This window comes from Meles meles, chromosome 7 (assembly GCF_922984935.1).
Source record: "Meles meles chromosome 7, mMelMel3.1 paternal haplotype, whole genome shotgun sequence".
NCBI lineage: Eukaryota > Metazoa > Chordata > Mammalia > Carnivora > Mustelidae > Meles > Meles meles.
In genome coordinates this window covers 18087088-18106953 of record NC_060072.1, presented here as the reverse complement: position 1 = coordinate 18106953, position 19866 = coordinate 18087088, and the positions used below count along the sequence as shown (strand labels likewise).

The following is a 19866-nucleotide window of genomic DNA, read 5'->3' as shown; positions in this document are numbered from 1 at the left end:
CTGGCTCATGAAGGTGTTCAGTAACAGTTTACCAAATCGTGGCCCTGAAGAAATGCTTCCTAAACATTGGTGTTCTGGAACTACACTAAAGCATTTGAAAGAAAATGTTCAGAGACTAAAGGTCAGAAACTGAAAGACTTACCATGTGTTTAAAAATAGCCCTTCTCGATTCTAGTGTCTTGCTTTGTTTTCTTTTCCAGTCAGCATAATTATAGAAAAGGACATCTCTGAGGTCTAAACAGAAGTTGGGTTTCATTAATTACTGACAAGGACACTGACCACCTTTCCCAAACCTATCAGTAGGGCACATGCTCAGCTAATAAATTATTCTCATTTATTCTTAACTTATAATTTTCATAGAGCGAAACTCAACATTATCACTGCGAAGCTGTACAAGTTCTGACAAGCTTTGTGTAACCACCACCACCATTAACTTAGAGAAGATTTATTTCATCCCCCTCAAATTCCCTTTGCTATCATGTCCCCCCTCCCATTTCTGAAGCCCTGGCAATTACTGATCTGTTTTCTGTGCCTATAATTTTACCTTCATGTCATATGATTGGAATGACACAGTGTGTGGTTTTTGAGACTGGTTTCTTCCAATTAGCATAATGCTTGAAGATATGTCTGTGTTGCTGTATGTGTCCATAGTTCATTCTTTTCTAATGCTTCATAGCCTGCCATGATGCAGCAGCAGCCAGTCAGTTCACTCGCCAGATGAAAGATGTTTGGGTTTATTTCCAGTTTGGTACAACTAAGAATCGAGTCATTATGGACATTCATGCACAGGTTTTGTGTGTACCTAAATTTGATTTCTTTTTTTTTTTTAAGATTTTATTTATTTGACGGAGAGAGAGATCATAAGTAGGCAGTAAGGCAGGCAGAGAGAGAGGGGGAAGCAGGCTCCCTGCTGAGCAGAGAGCCCTATGCGGGGCTCGATCCCAGGACCCTGAGCCAAAGGCAGAGGCTTAACCCACTGAGCCACGCAGGTGCCCCTAATTTGTATTTTTTCATGTGCTTATTTACTCTTCATGTATCTTTCAAGTTCTTGTTTCTGGAGCATTGAGAGTTCTTTAAATGTTTGATGTACAAGTCCTTTATATGATACACGATTTATAAATATTTCTTTGTGGTCTGTGGCTTATCTTTTCATTCTTTAACACTAACTTCAGACAAGCAAATGTTATGAATTTTGGTGAGGTCAAATATATCAATTTTTCTTTCATAGATAGGGTTTTTTGTATCATATCTAGAAATCTTTCCCTACCGTGATATCACAAAGATTTTCTTTTATTTTTCCTTCTAGAAGCTCTATAATTTTAGGCATTGTGTTAAGTCCATCATCTCCTGCAAGTTAATCTTTGTATATGATTTGAGGTATGGATCAAGGTTCATTTTTTATATATAGATACCTAGTAATGTATTGTATCACATTGATTGATTTGTGGATGTTGAAACAACCTTGCAGCCCAGGAATAATCCCACTAGGTCGTGGTGAATAATCCTTTTCATTTACAGTTGGATCCTATTGGCTAGTGTTTTGGTGAGAAATTTTACATCCATATTCATGAGGGATATTGGCCTATAATTCTCCTTTTTGATGGGGTCTTTGTCTGGTTTGGAGATCAAGGTAATGTTGGCCTCATAAAAGAGTTTGTAAGTTTTCCTTCCATTTCTATTTTTGGAACAGTTTCAGGAGAATAGGTATTAATTCTTCTTTAAATGTTTGGTAGAATTCACATGGGAAGCCATCTGGCCCTGGGCTCTTGTTTCTTGCAAGATTTTTGATGACTGTTTCAATCTCCTTACAGGTTATGGGTCTGTTCAGGCTTTCTATTTCTTCCTGGCTCAGTTTTGGTAGTTTATATGTCTCTAGAAATGCATCCATTTCTTCCAGATTATCAAATTTGCTGGCATATCAAAGGTGCTCATAATATGTTCTTATAATTGTTTCTATTTCTTTGGTGTTGATTGTGATCTCTCTTCTTTCATGATTTTATTAATTTGGGTCCTTTCCCCTTTCTTTTGGATAAGTCTGACCAGGGATTTATCAATCTTATTAATTCTTTCAAAGAGCCATATCCTGGTTTTGTTGATCTCCTCTGCTATTCTTTTGGTCTCTATTTCATTGATTTCTGCTCAGATCTTTATTATTTCTCTTCTCATGCTGGGTTTAGGCTTTCTTTGCTGTTCTTTCTCCAGTTCCTTTAGATGTAGGACTTTCTTGTTTCTTGAGAAAGTCTTGTATTGCTATATACTTTCTTCTCAGGACTGCCTTTGCTGCATCCCAAAGATTTTAAACAGATTTTAAAAGTTTTAAACAGTTGTGTTTTCTTTTTCATTTGTTTCCATGAATTTTTTAATTCTTCTTTAATTTCCTGGCTGACCTATTCATTCTTTAGTAGGATGCTCTTTAGCTTCCATATATTTGAGTTCTTTCCAACTTTCCTCTTGTGATTGAGTTCAATTTTCAAAGCATTGTGGTCTGAAAATGGGTCACAATGATCCCAATCTTTTGATACCAGTTAAGACCTGATTTGTGACTCAGGATGTGATCTATTCTGGAGAATGTTCCATGGACACTAGAGAAGAATGTGTATTCTATTGCTTTGGGTTGGAATGTTCTAAATATATCAGTGAGATCTATCTGGTCCAGTATGTCATTTAAAGCCTTTATTTCCCTGTTGATCTCTTGCTTAGACGATCTGCCCATTTCAATGAAGGGGGTTGTTAAAGTCCCCTACTATTCTTGTATTATTGTCAATGTGTTTCTTTGATTTTGTTATTAATTGGTCTTTATAGTTGGCTTCTCCCATGTTAGGGGCATAGATATTTAAAACTGTTAGATCTTCTGGTTGGACAAACGTTTTAAGTATGATATAGGATCCTTCTTCATCTCTTATTATAGCCTTTGGCTTACAATCTAATTTGTCTGAGATAAGGCTTGCCACCCCAGCTTTGTTTTGATGTCCATTAGCATAGTAAATTATTTTCTACCTGCTCGCTTTAAATCTGGAGGTGTCTTTGGATCTAAAATGAGTTTCTTGCAGGCATTATATCTATTGGCCTTGTTTTTTTATCCATCCTGATACCCTGTGTCTTTTGATTGAGTCATTTAGCCCATTTACATTCAGCGTAACTACTGGAAGGTATGTATTTAGTGCCATCATATTGCCTGTATGGTGACTGCTACTGTATATTGTCTCTGTTCCTTTCTGGTCTCTTACTTTTAGCCTTCTCTTTGCTAGTTTGTTGCTTGCAAGTTCTTTTAGTTTTTGTTTGTCCTGGAAGATTTTTATCTCTCCTATTTTCAATTACAGTCTAGCTGAATATAGTATTCTTGGCTGCATATTTTTCGCATTTAGTGTTCTGACTATATCATGCCAGTCCTTTCTGGCCTGCGAGGTCTCTGTGGATAGGTCTGCTGCTAATCTAATATTTGTACCTTTGTAGGTTACAGATCTCTTGTCCTAAGCTCCTTTCAGGGTTCTCTCTTTGTCACTGAGACTTGTAATTTTACTATTAGATGACAGGGTGTAGACCAATTTTATTTTTTTTTTTTGGATTTTATTTATTTATTTGACAGACAGAGATCTCAAGTAGGCAGAGAGGCAGGCAGAGAAACAGGAGGAAGCAGGCTCCCTGCTGAGCAGAGAGCCCGATGTTGGGCTCAATCCCAGGACCCTGGGATCATGACCTGAGCCGAAGGCAGAGACTTTAACCCACTGAGCCACCCAGGCGCCCTTTGACCAATTTTTATTGATTTTGAGAGATGGTCTCTGTGTCTCCTGGATTTTGATTCTTGTTTCCTTCCCCATATTAGGGGATTTCTCTGCTGTAATTTGCTCCAATATACCTTCTGCCCCTCTTTCTCTTTCTTATTCTTCTGGGATCCCAGTTATTCTAATATTGTTTCATCTTATGGTATTACTTATCTCTCAAATTCTCTTCTCATGGTCCAGTAGTTATCTCTCCTTTTCTCAGCTTCTTTATTCTCCATCATTTGGTCTTCTATATCACTAATTCTCTCTTCTGCCTCATTTATCCTAACAGTAAGAGACTCCATTTTTTTATTTCACCTTATTAATAGCTTTTTTAATTTCAACTTGGTTAGATTTTAGTTCTTTTATTTCTTCAGAAAGGGAGTTTATTTCTCCAGAAAGGGATTCTCTAGTATCTAGTAATGCTTTTTTCAAAACCATTAGCATCTTTATAATCATCCTTCTGAATTCTAGTTCTGATATCTATCTAATGTTGGTATTGATTATGTCCCCAGCAGTCAGTACTGCCTCTTGTTCTTTTTTTCTTTTTCTATTTTTTTTTTTTGAGGTGAGTTTTCCACCTTGTCATTTTGTCCAGAGAAGAATAGATGAATGAAAGGACAAAATGCTAAAGGGTAGAAATGACCCCAGAAAAATACACAATTATCAAATCAGAAAAGACCCAAAACCAGTGGGAGAAGAAACAAGAAAAAATATATTATATATATTAGACTGGTGAATAGAACAGAGTCACACACTTGTTTTGCGGTGTATTTGGTTTCTTAGAAGAAACAGCCTCCCAAAAATTTAAAGAAAAAAAAACTTTTTTATATATACAAACAAGGGTAAATGCAATGAAGGGATGGAATTTGACTGTAAAGATGAAAATTAAAAAAGATTTTAAAAAATGAATTGAAAATGTTCCTGAAAGTTGAGGTGGAGAACTTTCACAGATACTTCTCCATCCTCCTGCTGATATGTGGACTTCATGGCACCTAGGAAGTCATCTCGAACCACAGCCTGATGTTGTAAATGGTAGAACAATAAAATACAAGGAGTCTGGATCTAATAATTACAGAGTTACCAGACAAGCTCTGAAATGTTTATCTCTAGAGTTCATTTACCTCTGAAAGCAATACATTTGAAGCTGCTTTTATTTGAGCATCTTTATCACTTGTAGCTGAAACTAGTCTTTTCTAACACCATGTCTAAACTGAGAGGATTGTTGAATGAGTAATCCCCCCAAGTATGAGGGAACAAGACTCTTATTTTAGTTGAAATTTAAGTCTCTGGTTTTCTATCTCTGGGTCAACTCAACTCACACATAGAGAGAAAATTATCACTTTCATAAATAAAAAGATTTGAGTTCAAAAAAAGGAATTAATAAGATAACAAGTTGGTTTAAAAGAAGAAAAAAAGAGGGAGCGAATGTCATCAGGCTGGAGACTAGAACAAAGCCATATGCCAGATTTAGGGTATATTTTAATCCGTTAGAAGAAACTCTATCCCAAAATTTTAAAGAAAGAAAAACTTATATGTATTCAAAAAATAAGGTTAAATACAATGAAGGTTTAGAATATGACCATAAAAATGCAAATTGAAAAAGATTTTTTAAAAGGTATTGATAAGATAAAATAGGTTAAAATGGGAAAGAGGAAATATTCAAAAAAAACAGAAAAAGAAAAAATAATGAACATTTTAAAACTTCAACTTTGAAAGACTAAAGAATCATGGGTAAAAAGCCATGAATTCTATTTTGCTGCATTTCTCTAGCACTGGTGTTTTACAGTTCTTATTGATCAGTAAAATTGGTCTTAGCTGGATGTTCTTGCTAATCTTCTGGGGGAAGCACCTGTTGCAGTGATTATCAAATGTCTTTGTCTGAGGCAGAACTGCACCGCCCTTGGCAAGGGCCAGGCTAAGCAATCTGCTCAGGTTTGCTCTCAATAGCTTGTGTTCCCTGAACGCTTTCCGTACAGCATTGGAGGAGGAGAATAAAGATGGTGGCCTCCCAGTGTCTGACCTGGAGAGCTTGGGCATCCCCCTCTTCAGTGCGTCCTTAGAGAAAAGCACTCAATCACTCTGTTTCCCACCATGTATTGTATTCTCACTCCAGCCATGCTCCAAGCTCACCCGGCCTGTAACCGAGTATTTCTATCTCTGGTGCAAAGCCCCATTTGAAGTCTCCAAACCCAGCAGATTCCTGCTGCATGTTCCCAGGCTGCTCCTCCTATAGGAGGAAGGTGGGGGTCTCCCTGGATCTGCCACTTGTGGGGTCCCTGCTCGAAGAATAATGGCCCAACTCTGTCTCAGATCATGGTTTAAGGTAAGCCAGAGATGAGAGCTCACTCCTTGGCTCCATTTCTGTAGCCAGCTTTCCCTTCCAATAATGGGAGCTCTGCCACACTCAGATACTCCTGGTCTTTTTGGGACCCCTCGGGTCCTGAGACCACACTGTCCCAAGGGCTCTACCCCCTGCTTAGCATATGGGGCCACATCCCTCAATGAAGCAGACTTCTAAAAGTTTTGATTTTGTGCCCCACTGCTTTACCACTTGCCAGGAGCCTACTCCTCCCCCTGCAGTCTATCTTCCCATATATATCACCTCGGAATCACTTCTCCACACGTCCTACCTTCCAGAAAGTGGTTGCTTTTCTGTTCTTAGAATTGCTGCTATTCTTCTCTTGAGAAAACTCCTGTTGAGTTTTCTTGCCTTAGATTTTTTTTAAAGAACTTTTGTGTCTGTGTTGATTAGAGATGCTGATCTGTAATTTCCTTTTAAGTATCTGTCAGGCTTGGGAATCAGAGTATTCGCTTTCCATATTGAGGGAGCTGTTCCATCTTCCTCAATTTTTCAGAAGAGCTTTTGTATAATTTGTATGATTTCTTCCTTAAATATGAGGTATATGCACTAGTGAAGTCACCTGGCATGGAGTTTTCTTCGTAGGAAGGATTTTAAGTTCAAACTTAACTTCTCAGATAAAAAGATGCATGTCTGACTCTTTTGAGTAAGAGAGGGAACCAAGGGAAGTTAGATTGGAAAAGTCACAGACTACATGTAATTCTAAGAACATTGGGTAAAGCTGTTGGGGAGCACTCCAGCCAAAGTCACCCAACAGGGGAGTCCTCCATCTTGCAGGAAAGGGCCTGCTCTAGTATCCACCCTGGTATTCCTGCCATGCTCAGGCACTGGCTAGAAGCAGATGTGGAGACTGTGGCCTCGTGAACAGAATGTTTGCTAACAGGGAAATTATGCACCCACAGTGCACATCTGAGAGGTGAGTTTTCATAACAACTCTACCTGGAGAGGAGGGCCTCAGGAATCTACCTTTGTAAGAATTCCTCCCCCCACCACCTCCTTCCCCAGGTGATTAGAAACAGCTGGTCCAATGAATCACCTTCATGGGAAAACCTGCTTAAATTTTTTAAACGAAGGGCCTGTTAGTTACATCCTAAGGAAAAAGGAGGCCCAGACTTCCTGGACATAACATCATACTTTCAGGAACTAGGATGGGAAATTCTCCCTAAGTCTTCTGTGACCAGCCTTTGGCCTATAATTGTGTTCTCAGTAGATAGTTTTGCCTTGTGTTCTGCTCTATACATTATCAGAAGACAAGGGCCGAGTGGAAGGACATCCAGAAGATGGAAGAGTCATATCTGTCTCAGAGGAGGACCCGGGAGAGCATATTTGAATGGGAGTGGGGGGAGGTACAGGCAAGGTGTGGAAGGAAGCATATGTCTGGGCAGCAGGATGGACAGAAGAAATGGGAGATGGGTGATGAGGTGGTCCAATGCAGGGAGGAAGCTAACGAACAGAATGCAAGTGTAGGAACTGGGATCCTGGCATCATTGTCATAGAATAAAAATGCCTAGGAAAACATTTCTGCAAGGTGGCACTGATTGCTGAGTCCCAGGGCTGGGGAGGTCCTGTGTTCTTCTGAGCCAGGCCACAAAGTAAGCTACCAGTCACTCAGAGAGCATCTTGCCTGCCTAGTTATAGGGAGAGGCACAGGGACCAAGAGAGGGAAACTGTAGCAGAGCTGTCACCCCTCTATCTTCCTGGTCCTGCCCAGAGGTGGGCCTGATCCTCAAAATACCATTTCAAACCAAGAAGGGCCTAACATCAAAAGGAAATAGAAGAAGGGCCATTGGATAGTCAACAATCTATGGAAATGCTCTCATAGCACCCGTTGCTCAGCATTGTGAATGCAAGAGTTTCAGTTGGGCTTCAGGTGAACTTCAGAGTGTTTACCTGGTACCTGCTTGATTAGGCCCTCTTCATCCCCGCCTCCTGCTGCTCTTTTTAAGGTGAAGACCACAATCTTTAACAGGTTCCTTCTTTAACGATCTGGCTGTTGCCCCCTAATGAGACCAAATCTAAGTCAACTGGATCATTGAGGATTAGGTTTAGGGGGGTCAATTTTGGTAGCTTCGGGTAACTGTATTGAAGAAAACTCTTCTCCCATTAGCCTCATCTCAGTTTGCAAACCAGTACTTATCTGATTGTCCATTAATCCATGACTTTCTCCCCACTAGACTGGCAAGACCATGGAAATAAGGGACCCGGCCTGTGTGCTCACCTTGTACACTCAGGACCTTACAGAGTCCTGATTCAAACAGATGCCTGATAATCTATCTCCTAAGTATTGTTACCTATTATAGCGCCAATCCGAAAGAACAGAAACTAGAGAGGATGAGGAGTATCCACTCTAAATAATAACAGCCATTGGTTGAGCACCTAATATTTCCAGGCCTTACCGCAACCTGCCAGGAAGACACTTGAGCTGCATCTTAGTGTCATGCATTGATTTTTCCCAAAAAGGTACAGCTAGCAAAGACTTGTACTGGGACTCAAACCCAGAAGATGCTGATGGCAGAGTCTGGGCTCTTTTGTGACTCTTCTGTGTCTCACATAGCCACTGCTTCAGTTGGTGGGAGAGGCCCAAACCAACATATTAGTTTTCAAGGTGATTTATGGATATTAGCTACATGTCAGTGTGTCTTCTCCTTTGCTCCTCTTATAAACGTTTCTGTTATCTGCGCTGTGACTCTGAGCTACACCAGGGCTTGATGAGTATATACCATAGCAATGAGCAGTGTAAGTGTGGTAGACTCTGGAGCACCTGCCATGGTTCAAAACCTGGCTGCAACACAGTCATGGGACGGAAGACCACAGACTCAAAATGTGTCATCTAGACTCTGTAGGTTACCAACATTCTGCGTGCAGGGAAGAGGGAAGCCAGAGAAAACACCATCCATGGGTGTAGAACTCGACTCTCTCACCTTCCTATACCCACAAGTTTTAAGTGTTCTTTTCCAGAACTAGCCTAGTAACTCAAGTGAGCCATCAGGGTCTCTTTGGCAGAACTGTTTCTTTCTGTGGTTAATAGTCTCTTTTTCCAAGAACTGTATTTCATTTTCTATGGATGCTGGTTTCTTGGAAGAGGTATATATATGGCAGAGCAAGCTTGTGGCTTTGTTGATGGGGGTAGGAGAGGAGGGAGGTCCAACAAGTGGACACTTGTGGTAGAGGAAGGGGGAGACCCTCATTACCCCTGGCTAGCTGGATGGCTTTGGGCAAGTCACTCTACTATCTGTGCCTCAGTTTCCTTATCTAGAAAATGGGGCTAAAAATAGGACTTCACTTCAGGGGTTTGCTTTGAGTAGTGTATATGTGCATCCTTTATTATTATCTAGAACTCTATTGTCGGCTATTTTGTGAAATGCATTTGTCTTCCTAACTTTAATTTCGGATAATATTTGATCCTACCTTGTTCACACAAACAAACTCCTACCAAGCCTTTAAAACCCCAGCTTGAATGACTCCTCCTTCCCAGGTGTCTCACCTCAATACCTTCCTTCTCAGGGTTCCCTCAGTCCCCTGTCTAGAGCACTGAGGAAGAAGCCCAGTTTTAGAGTCATGCTGAGAGCTGAACCAAAGTCCCAGCTTTGCAACTTATAAATTGGGAAATCTTGGCCAAATTATGTGACCTCTCTGACCTCTCTAAACCCACGTGACCTCTCTTCATCTGCTAACCAGTACCTATAGCAACATCTCAGGGTTTCAGTGGGAATAACTTAATTAGAAAAATTTAAAGTATAAAAATTAAAAATTTTAACGTATAGCAAATGCTCAAGAAATGGGAGACAGTTCAAAGCCTTCTAGGAGAGCCCCTGATTATATTGTGATTCACTCACCTTCCCCGCGTAACGCTGGGTGATGTCTTCAGGGTCTTTAATCATTTCTTATCCCTGGTAACTAGCACACTACCTGACACATAGTAAATTCTCAGAATATCCTTGCAAAATGCTGTGTGTAGTCATGAATGAATGAATGTGAGCTCTCTGATTCTCTAGAGTGTCCAGGAGGTGCGAGCTCCCCCTGCAGCGGCAGGGGCATTTGTGCGGAAGGCATGGAAGGAAACGGAACTTGTTCCTGCCACGTAAGCTCACAGATGTGTTCTCCTTCCCCCTCTCCTTCCCTGTTGTCCCTCCTTAAACACATATACACTAGGCGGAGTCTCTAAGAAGTAGCACTATTAGTAAAATGAGTATACGATTTGCGACAAAATGATCCCTTAGGGGCTGGAGAACTTTGAGAGAGTCAGTTCTCTCCTCAGGCTTAAGCACATCCTTCTGTAAAATGGGTTTGATAAAAAAAAATACCTACGTCATTACATTTGTTGAAAAAGTGCAATGAGGTTGTATCTGTGAAAATATTTCATGAAACTCTACAGGGCTGTAGAAATTACTGGATCTGTCTGTCCCTGTTAATCCTTTGGTTACAGGTCTGCCAAGGAAGAATGTCTATTGTTATCCCACAAAAGTGACTTTTTGTGAGCTTCAAACCTTTGATAATTTAAATACAAAGAAATCCCTGTGAAAGGGACAGAGCTCAATTGTCTTCAGAAATGCAAAACTGAGTGTTCATTTCACTCTTGAGTGAAATTATATGTGGAAGTTAGCACTTGCCCTCTGTTTGTATCTTTGGACTGAGAAACCAGCTTCCTTATGAGGAGCTCCGGACTCTTGGTGAAAAATGATGCAGGGTTAATGTATGCATTATAACACAAAACAGTCAAGTATAAAGGCAGAAATAGGAAGAAGGAGCTTCAGGAAAGGACAGAAGGAAGATACAGTCGAGAAAAAAATGCTGACCAGATCATCAGTTAGAAATCCCAGGGCTTCCTGGAACATTGACTCCTTGGGTCTCATGCCATCTACCCGGTTTTCTACAGGACGGGTTTGGGGGAACAGCCTGCGAAACCTGTGCTGAAGACAACTTATTTGGGCCCAGCTGTTCAGCAGGTAAGTCTGATTTTTGTGTAATCAAATGCATTTGTAAGGGCTGGGAGTCAAACTTAGCTTAGGCAGCTGAAGCCCCCAGAAAGGCTATTCCTTGCAGGGGAAACTCCAAAGAGTTACGTAGTCTACACAGGCAAAACAAAGAATTGACACAGGCAAAACAAAGAATTGACAAGAAATGCAGTCTTTGAAAAGAGAGACAGTGTTTTCTGTGGTTTTCAGCACTGGCAGTCAGCTGCTCACCAGTAATGCTTTCTGGCAAACTTGGCAGCATATGGTTCCCTCTCTCCAGGTTCCAGGATCCCATATCCACCTGTTGTTTGCTCTTGAGGTCTTTCTTGGTCCTGGTCTCAGCATAGACCTTCTTCCCAGGGACTTCTTTTTCCATGATAGGTCCCACCAGATTCTGTTCCTTCCTTTCAGGAGTTCTCAAACACCTGAGGTGATCAAGGATTGTTGGCTCCATTTTGCAGATTAACAAGCAAACAAACAAATTGATACTGGCTTGTCCATTCTCTGGGGTATCCCCAGAAGTAGACCCTGAGACAAGGATTTCAGTACAGGGAGCATATTTGGCACATCCCAGAAACACTAAGAAAATGACATAGGGAATATAAGGGGTGTGTTATCAAGCCAGAGACCAGCATAGATGATTAGAGCTTAATGCCCTGGGGAACTGGGTGTTACTGTAGAACTGTAGAGCATTTCTCTTGGAGTCATCCTACCACAGAGGAGCGGGAACCACAGTGTGGTAGGCAAAATAAGGACCTCCCCCAAATGTCCACATCCTAATCCCTTGGACCTAGGAGTATGCTACCATACATGGCAAGAAGAATTCAGGTTGCAGATGGGATTCAGGTTAATAATCATCTGACCTTAAAATAAAGAAATTATGCTGGATGATCCAGATGGGCCGATTGTACCCCCAAAGTCCTTAAATGTGGAGGAAGAATGCAAAAAATACTGTGTCAGAGTGATGAGATGTGAGGAAGACTCTGCCAGCCTTTGCTGTCTTTGAAAATGAAAAGGGACCACAAGCCAAGCAATGTGGGTAGCCTCTAGAAGCCAGAGAAGACAACAGGCTGATTCCAGCCCCCAGTGAGCACTTGGGCAGAGCCACCATCCCAGGAAGGGCTCACAGGACATTGGAAGTTGGCTGGAAGACAAGGAATTGGTAAGGCCTAGAGAATGTGGGCATGGTAGGGACAGTGTCTGCCAGATTCAGTCTCCCAGAAAGGATATGTCAGGTGACCTTTCTCCAAGGCTTCCTTAGTTGTGGTTTTTATGGAAAAGTCAATTTTGGTAGATCCTGCTTTGATTCAAATATTTGATTCAAAAAATATTCGAATCAAAGAAGGATCTACCAAAATTAACTTTTCCATAAAACCTATGCCCATATAGAGACATCTCACCCCCATAAAACCTATGCCCATACATAGACATCTCACCCCCATAAATTTGCAGACTGTATAATAACTTTGACCTGCAGCATCAGAGACATTGTCTCCTAATTCATGATTCCTTGAAAGCAGGCACTGATTCGTCTTTCTTCCTAGTACCTCCCAAAGTGCTACTTGCATGCGAGACATGCACTACACTTTTGTTGGCTGGGTGAGTAAGTGGGTGAGTGCATGAATGAATGAATGATGGAACTCACTCCAGCCATGTTGTCCTGACCCACAAGCTTGATTTTGAGAGGTAGCATGTACAGAGAATTAGAGCTTTGGCTTACACTCAGACTAGGCTTCAGCCCTAGGAACTTTCAGTTAACCAAGCACATGCTGTCTTGTCTTCATCTGTAAAAATAGAAACAATATAATATTGTCTCCTTTAGTGTTATTATGAGGATTTAGTGATATCATCAGTACATAATAAATGTTAGCAATTGTTATTACTAATAACTAGTATTCCCTAGTGGCCCCCAATCTTGTGTTTTTATTCATCCACCATTCCGTAGAAGATGATTTCATAAGGGTGTTGGCAAAAACAAATTAAAAACAGATGCTGATGTTCAGGGTGTTTTTAACATTGTGTGTTATATTAAAGGACATGTCTCCCAATGTGGTCCTTTCCTACCATAATCCTAGGATCTGAATCACATATTTTGAATAAATATTGAAATGGAAAGGGGAAAAGGATAGCATCCAACACTGTTTACTTACCAAGAAAGCCAAGTATGGCTGGGGGATGAAAATTTGGAAAGATGAACCCATGTTACCTCCAAGAAATTGGTGCTCGTTGCTGATAAGAAAAGATACACAAGAAGATTCTAAACATTTCTAAATAAACTATCCTCCCTTCACACTTGTTTGTGCCATGGAGGAAGGGCAAGCGAAAGGGAGAAAGGTGGATTAGACACCTAAATTTTTTTTCCTTTTTTTTTTTTGTAACCATAGCAGATACCCTCCCCAATGTCCATCACCCAGCCACCTGGTCCCTCACACTCCTCTCCCCTCTAAAAACCCTCAGATTGTTTCCTGAGATTAAGAGTCTCTTATGGTTTTTCTCCCTCTCTTTTTTCATCTTGTTTCATTTTTCCCTCCCTTCCCCTATGCTCCTCTAATTTGTTTCTCAAATTCCTCATATCGGTGAGGTCATATGATAATTGTCTTTCTCTCATTGACTTTTTACACTTAACATAATTCACTATAGTTCCATCCACATTGTTGCAAATGACAAGATTTCAGTTTTTGATGGCTGCATAGTATTCCAGTGTGTGTGTGTGTGTGTGTGTGTGTGTGTGTGTGTGTGTATCACATCTTATACATTTATCTGTTGGTAGACATCTAGGTTCTCTCCATAGTTTGGCTATTCTGGGCATTGCTGCCATAAACATTTGGGTGCACATGCCCCTTTGGATCACTACATTTGTATCTTTAGGATTAATACCCAATAGTGCAATTGCTGGGTCATAGGGTCGCTCTTTTCTCAACTTTTTGAGGAACCTCCATACTGTCTTTCAGAGTGGTTGCACCAACTTGCATTCCCAACAACAGTGTAGGAGAGTTCCCCTTTCTCAGCATCCTCGCCAACACATGACTTGTTCATTTTAGCCATTCTGGCTGATGTCAGGTGGGATTTCACTATGGTTTTGATTTGTATTTCCCTGACACCAAATGACATTGAGCTTTTTCATGTGTCTGTTGGCCACTTGGATGTATTTTTTGCAGAAATTTCTGTTCATGTCTTCTGCCCATTTTTTGGTTGGATTATTTGTTCTTTGGATATTGAGTTTGATAAGTTCTTTATAGATTTTAGATACTAGCCCTTTATCATAGGTCATTTGTAACAATCTTCTCCCATTCTGTCAGTTGTCTTTTGGTTTTGTTGACTCCTTTGCTGTGCAAAAGCTTTTGATCTTGATGATGTCCCAATAGTTCATTTTTGCCCTTGCTTCCCTTGCCTTTGGCAATGTTTGTGGAAAGAAGTTGCTGCGGCTAAGGTCAAAGTGGTTGCTGCCTGTGTTCTCCTCAAGGATTTTGATGCATTCCTGTCTCACATTAAGGTCTTTCATCCATTTGCAGTCTATTTTTGTGTGTGGTATAAGGATATGGTCCAGTTTCATTCTTCCGCATGTAGCTGTCCAATTTTTCCAACACCATTTGTTGAAGAGACTGTTTTTGTCCCCCTCCCTTGGACATTCTTTCCTGCTTTGTCAAAGACTAGTTGACCATAGAATTGAGGGTCCATTTCTGGGCTCTCGATTCTGTTCCATTGATCTATGTGTCTGTTTTTGTACCAGTACCATACAGTCTTATTGATTACAGTTTTGTAATAGAGCTTGAAGTCCGGAATTGTGATGCCACCAACTTTGGCTTTCTTTTTCAATATTCCTTTGGCTATTCGAGGTCTTTTCTGGTTCCATATAAATTTTAGGATTATTTGTTATTTCTTTGAAAAAAATGGATGGTATTTTGATAGGGATTGCATTAAATGTGTAGATTGCTTTAGGTAGCCTAGACATTTTCACAATATTTATTCTTCCAATCCAGGAGCATGGAACATTTTTCCATTTCTTTGTGTCTTCCTCAATTTCTTTCATAAGTACTTTATAGTTTTCTGCATATAGATTCTTAGCCTCTTTGGTTAGGTTTATTCCTAGGTATCTTATAGTTTTGGGTGCAATTGTAAATGGGATTGACTCCTTAATTTCTCTTTCTTCTGCCTTGCTGTTGGTGTATAGAAATACAACTGATTTCTGTGCATTGATTTTATATCTTGACACTTTCCTAAATTCCTGTATGAGTTCTAGCAGTTTTGGAGTGGTGTCTTCTGAGTTTTCCACATGAAGTATCATATCACCTGCAAAGAGTGAGAGTTTGACTTCTTCTTTGCTGATTCAGATGCTTTTTATTTCTTTTTGTTGTCTAATTGCTGAGGCTAGGACTTCTAGTACTATGTTGAATACCAGTGGTAATAGTGGACATCCCTGCCATGTTCCTGACCGTAGGGGAAAAGCTCTCTGTACTTCCCCATTGAGAATGATATTCACTGTGGGATTTTCATAGATGGCTTTTACCATATTGAAGGAGGTACCCTCTATCCCTACACCGTGAAGATTTTTGATCAAGAAAGGATGCTGTACTTTGTCAAATGCTTTTTCAGCATCTATTGAGAGTATCCTATGGTTCTTGTTCTTTCTTTTAGTAATGTATTGTATCACATTGATTGATTTGTGGATGTTGAAACAACCTTGCAGCCCAGGAATAATCCCACTAGGTCATGGTGAATAATCCTTTTCATGTACTGTTGGATTCTATTGGCTAGTGTTTTGGTGAGAAATTTTACATCCATATTCATGAGGGATATTGGTCTATAATTCTCCTTTTTGATGGGGTCTTTGTCTGGTTTGGGGATCAAGGTAATGTGGGCCTCATAAAATGAGTTTGTAAGTTTTCCTTCCATTTCTATCTTTTGGAAATGTTTCAGGAGAATAGGTATTAATTCTTCTTTAAATGTTTGGTAGAATTCCCCTGGGAAGCCGTCTTGCCCTGGGCTCTTGTTTGTTGGGAGATTTTTGATGACTGCTTCAATCTCCTTACAGGTGATGGATCTGTTTAGGTTTTCTATTTCTTCCTGGATCAGTTTTGGTAGTTTTTGTGTCTCTAGGAATGCATCCATTTCTTCCAGATTATCAAATTTGCTGACATATCAAAGTTGCTCATAATATGTTCTTATAATCGTTTCTATTTCTTTGGTGTTGATTGTGATCTCTCCTCTTTCTTTCATAATTTTATTAATTTGGGTCCTTTCTCCTTTCTTTTGGATAAGACCAGGGGTTTATCAATCTTATTAATTCTTTCAAAGAGCCATATCCTGGTTTTGTTGATCTCCTCTGCTGTTCTTTTGGTCTCTATTTCATTGATTTCTGCTCTGATCTTTATTATTTCTCTTCTCCCGCTGGATTTAAGCTTTCTTTGCTGTTCTTTCTCCAGCTCCTTTAGATGTAGGGTTAGGTTGTGTATTTGAAGTCTTTCTTGTTTCTTGAGAAAGGCTTGTATTGCTATATACTTTCTTCTCAGGACCGCCTTTGCTGCATCTCAAATACTTTTGAATAGTTGTGTTTTCTTTTTCATTTGTTTCCATGAATTTTTTTAATTCTTCTTTAATTTTCTGGTTGACCCATTCATTCTTTAGTAAGATGTTCTTTAGCCTCTATGTATTTGAGTTCTTTCCAATCTTATGATTCAGTTCTATTTTCAAAGCATTGTGGTCTGAAAATATGCAGGGAATGATCCCAGTCTTTGGTACTGGCTGAGAGCTGATTTGTGACTCAGGAGGTGATCTACTAGAGAATGTTCCATGGGCACTAGAGAAGAATGTGTATTCTGTTGCTTTGGGATGGAAAGTTCTGAATATATCTGTGAGGTCTATCTGGTCCAGTGTGTCATTTAAAGCCTTTATTTCCTTGTTGATCTTTTGCTTTGATGCTCTGTCCATTTCAATGAAGGAGGTGTTAAATTCGACTACTATTCTTGTATTATTGTCAATGTGTTTCTTTGATTTTGTTATTAATTGGTCTTTATATTTGGCTGCTCCCATGTTAGAGGCATAGATATTTAAAATTGTTAGAACTTCTTGGACTGTTAGAACTGTTGGACAAACATTTTAAGTATGATATAGTGTCCTTCCTTATCTCTTATTATAGCCTTTGGCTTACAATCTAATTTTTCTGAGATAAAACTTGCCACCCCAGCTTTGTTTTGATGTCCACTAGCATCACAAATTGCTTTCTACCTGCTTGCTTTAAATCTGGAGGTGTCTTTGGATTAAAAATTAGTTTCTTGCAGGCAGCATATGGATGGGTCTTGTTTTTTTATCCATCCTGATACCCTGTGTCTTTTGATTGGGTCATTTAGCCCATTTACATTCAGTTTAAGTATTGAAAGGCATGTATTTAGTGTCATTGTATTGCCTGTAAGGTGACTATTAATGTATATTGTCTCTGTTCCTTTCTGGTCTGCTACTTTTGGCTCTCCTTTGCTTAGAGGACCCCTTTCAATGTTTCCTGTAGGTCTCGTTTGGTGTTTGCAAATTCTTTTAGGGTTTGTTTGTCCTGGAAGCTTTTTATCTCTCCTTCTATTTTTAATGACAGCCTAGCTGGATATAGTATTCTTGGCTGCATATTTTTCTTGTTTAGTGCTGAGTATATCATGCCAGTCCTTTCTGGCCTTCCAGGTTTCTGTGGCTAAGTCTGCTGCCAATCTAATATTTCTGCTGTTGTGTCTCTTGTCCTGAGCTGCTTTCAGGATTTTCTCTTTGTCTCTGAAACTTGTAAGTTTTGCTATTAGATGATGGTATTGATATATTTCTATTGATTTTGATGGGGGTTCTCCATGCCTCCTGGATTTTGATGTTTGCTTCCTTCCCCAAATTAGGGAAATTCTGTACTACAATTTCCTCCAATATACCTCCTTCCCCTCTCTCTCCTTCTTCTTCTGGAATCCCAATTATTCTAATATTGTTTCGTCTTATGGTATCACTTATCTCTCGAATTCTCCCCTTATAATCTAGTAGTTGTTTATCATTCTTTTTCTCAGCTTCTTTATTATCCATCATTTGATCTTCTGTATCACTAATTTTCTATTCTGCCTCATTTACACCAGGAGTAAGAGCCTCCACTTTTTTTGTTTTATTTTATTTTTTCAGTGTTCTAAGATTTATTGTTTATGTGCCACCCCCAGTGCTCCATGCAATACATGCCCTCCTTAATACCCACTGTGAGGCTCACCCATTACCCCACCCCTCTCCCTTCCAAAACCCTCAGTTTGTTTCTCAGAGTCCACAGTGTCTCGTGGTTCCTCTCCCCCTCCAATGTCCCCTAATTCACTTTTCCTTTCCATTTTTTACTGTACCTCATTAATAGCTTTTTTTACTCCAACTTGGTTAGATTATAGTTCTTTTATTTCTTCAGAAAGGGATTTTATTTCTCCAGAAAGGGATTCTCTAGTAACTTCTGTGATTTTTTCAAGCCCAGCTAGGATCTTTATAATCATCCTTCTGAATTCTAGTTCTGACATCTTACTAATGTCAGTAATGACTAGGTCCCCAGCAGTCAGTATGGCTTCTTGTTCTTTTTTTTTTGAGGCGAGTTTTTCCACCTTGTCATTTTATCCAGAGAATAGGTGAATGAGAGGACAAAATGCTAAAAGGGTAACAATGACCCCAGGAAAATATACACTAACCAAATCAGAAGAGACCCAAAACTGGGGAGAGAAGAAAGGAAAAAATAAATAAATAATAACAATAATTATATATACATATATATATAGGCTGGTGAATAGAACAGAGCCACACACTTGAATTGGGGTGTATTTTGGTCTGTTAGAAGAAATTGCCTCCCAAAATTTTAAAGAAAGAAATATATGTATGTATGCATACACACACACACACATATATACACATATATACATACACACACATACATGATGAAGGGATGGAATATTACTGTAAAGATGAAAATTTAAAAAGATTTTTAAAAAAGAATTGATAAAATAAGAAGTCGGTTGAAGGGGCACCTGGGTGGCTCAGTAGTTTGGGCCGCTGCCTTCGGTTCAGGTCATGATCTCAGGGTCCTTGGATCGAGTCCCGCATCGGGCTCTCTGCTCAGCAGCGAGCCTGCTTCCCTCTCTCTCTCTCTGCCTGCCTCTCTGTCTACTTGTGATCTCTCTCTGTCAAATAAATAAATAAAATCTCTAAAAAAAAAAAAGTCGGTTGAAAAAGGAGGGAAAAAAAAAAAAAGGAGAGAATGTGATCAGGCTGGAGAGTAGCACAAAGCCATACACTAGATTAGGGTATATTTTCGTCTGTTAGAAGATACTCTATCCCAAAATTTTAAAGAAAGAAAAAAATATATATACAAAAAATAAGGTTAAATACAATGAAGGGTTAGAATATGACTATAAAAATGAAAATTATAAAATATTTTTAAATGAAAATTGTAAAATATTTTTAAATATTTTTAATATTTTTAAATAGTTTAAAGGTATTGATAAGACAAAATAGGTTAAAACAGGAAAGAGGAAATACTCAAAAGATAGGAAAAAAATAATGAACATTTTAAAAATTTAACTTTGAAAGACCAAAGACTCATGGGAAAAATGCCATGAATTCTATTTGCATTCCTCTAGCACTGGTGTTTTGCAGTTCTCATTGATCAGTAAACTTGGTCTTGGCTGGATGTTCTTGCAGATCTTCTAGGGGAGAGACCTGTTGCAGTGATGCTCAAATGTCTTTCCCTGAGGCAGAATTGCACCACCCTTGCCAAAGGCCAGGCTAAGGAATCTGTTCGGGTTTGCTC

General features: G+C 39.6%; 1 protein-coding gene across 1 annotated transcript in view; it reads left to right on the top strand.

Annotated features, from left to right (window-relative positions):
- STAB2 (stabilin 2) overlaps positions 1-19866 on the top strand; it is a 164718-nt gene that overhangs the window by 13570 nt on the left and 131282 nt on the right. The window contains exons 4-5 of the mRNA XM_046013404.1: positions 10119-10204; positions 11000-11069. Of these exons, the coding sequence (XP_045869360.1) occupies positions 10119-10204; positions 11000-11069 (156 nt within the window). The remainder of the gene's footprint in view (positions 1-10118; positions 10205-10999; positions 11070-19866) is intronic.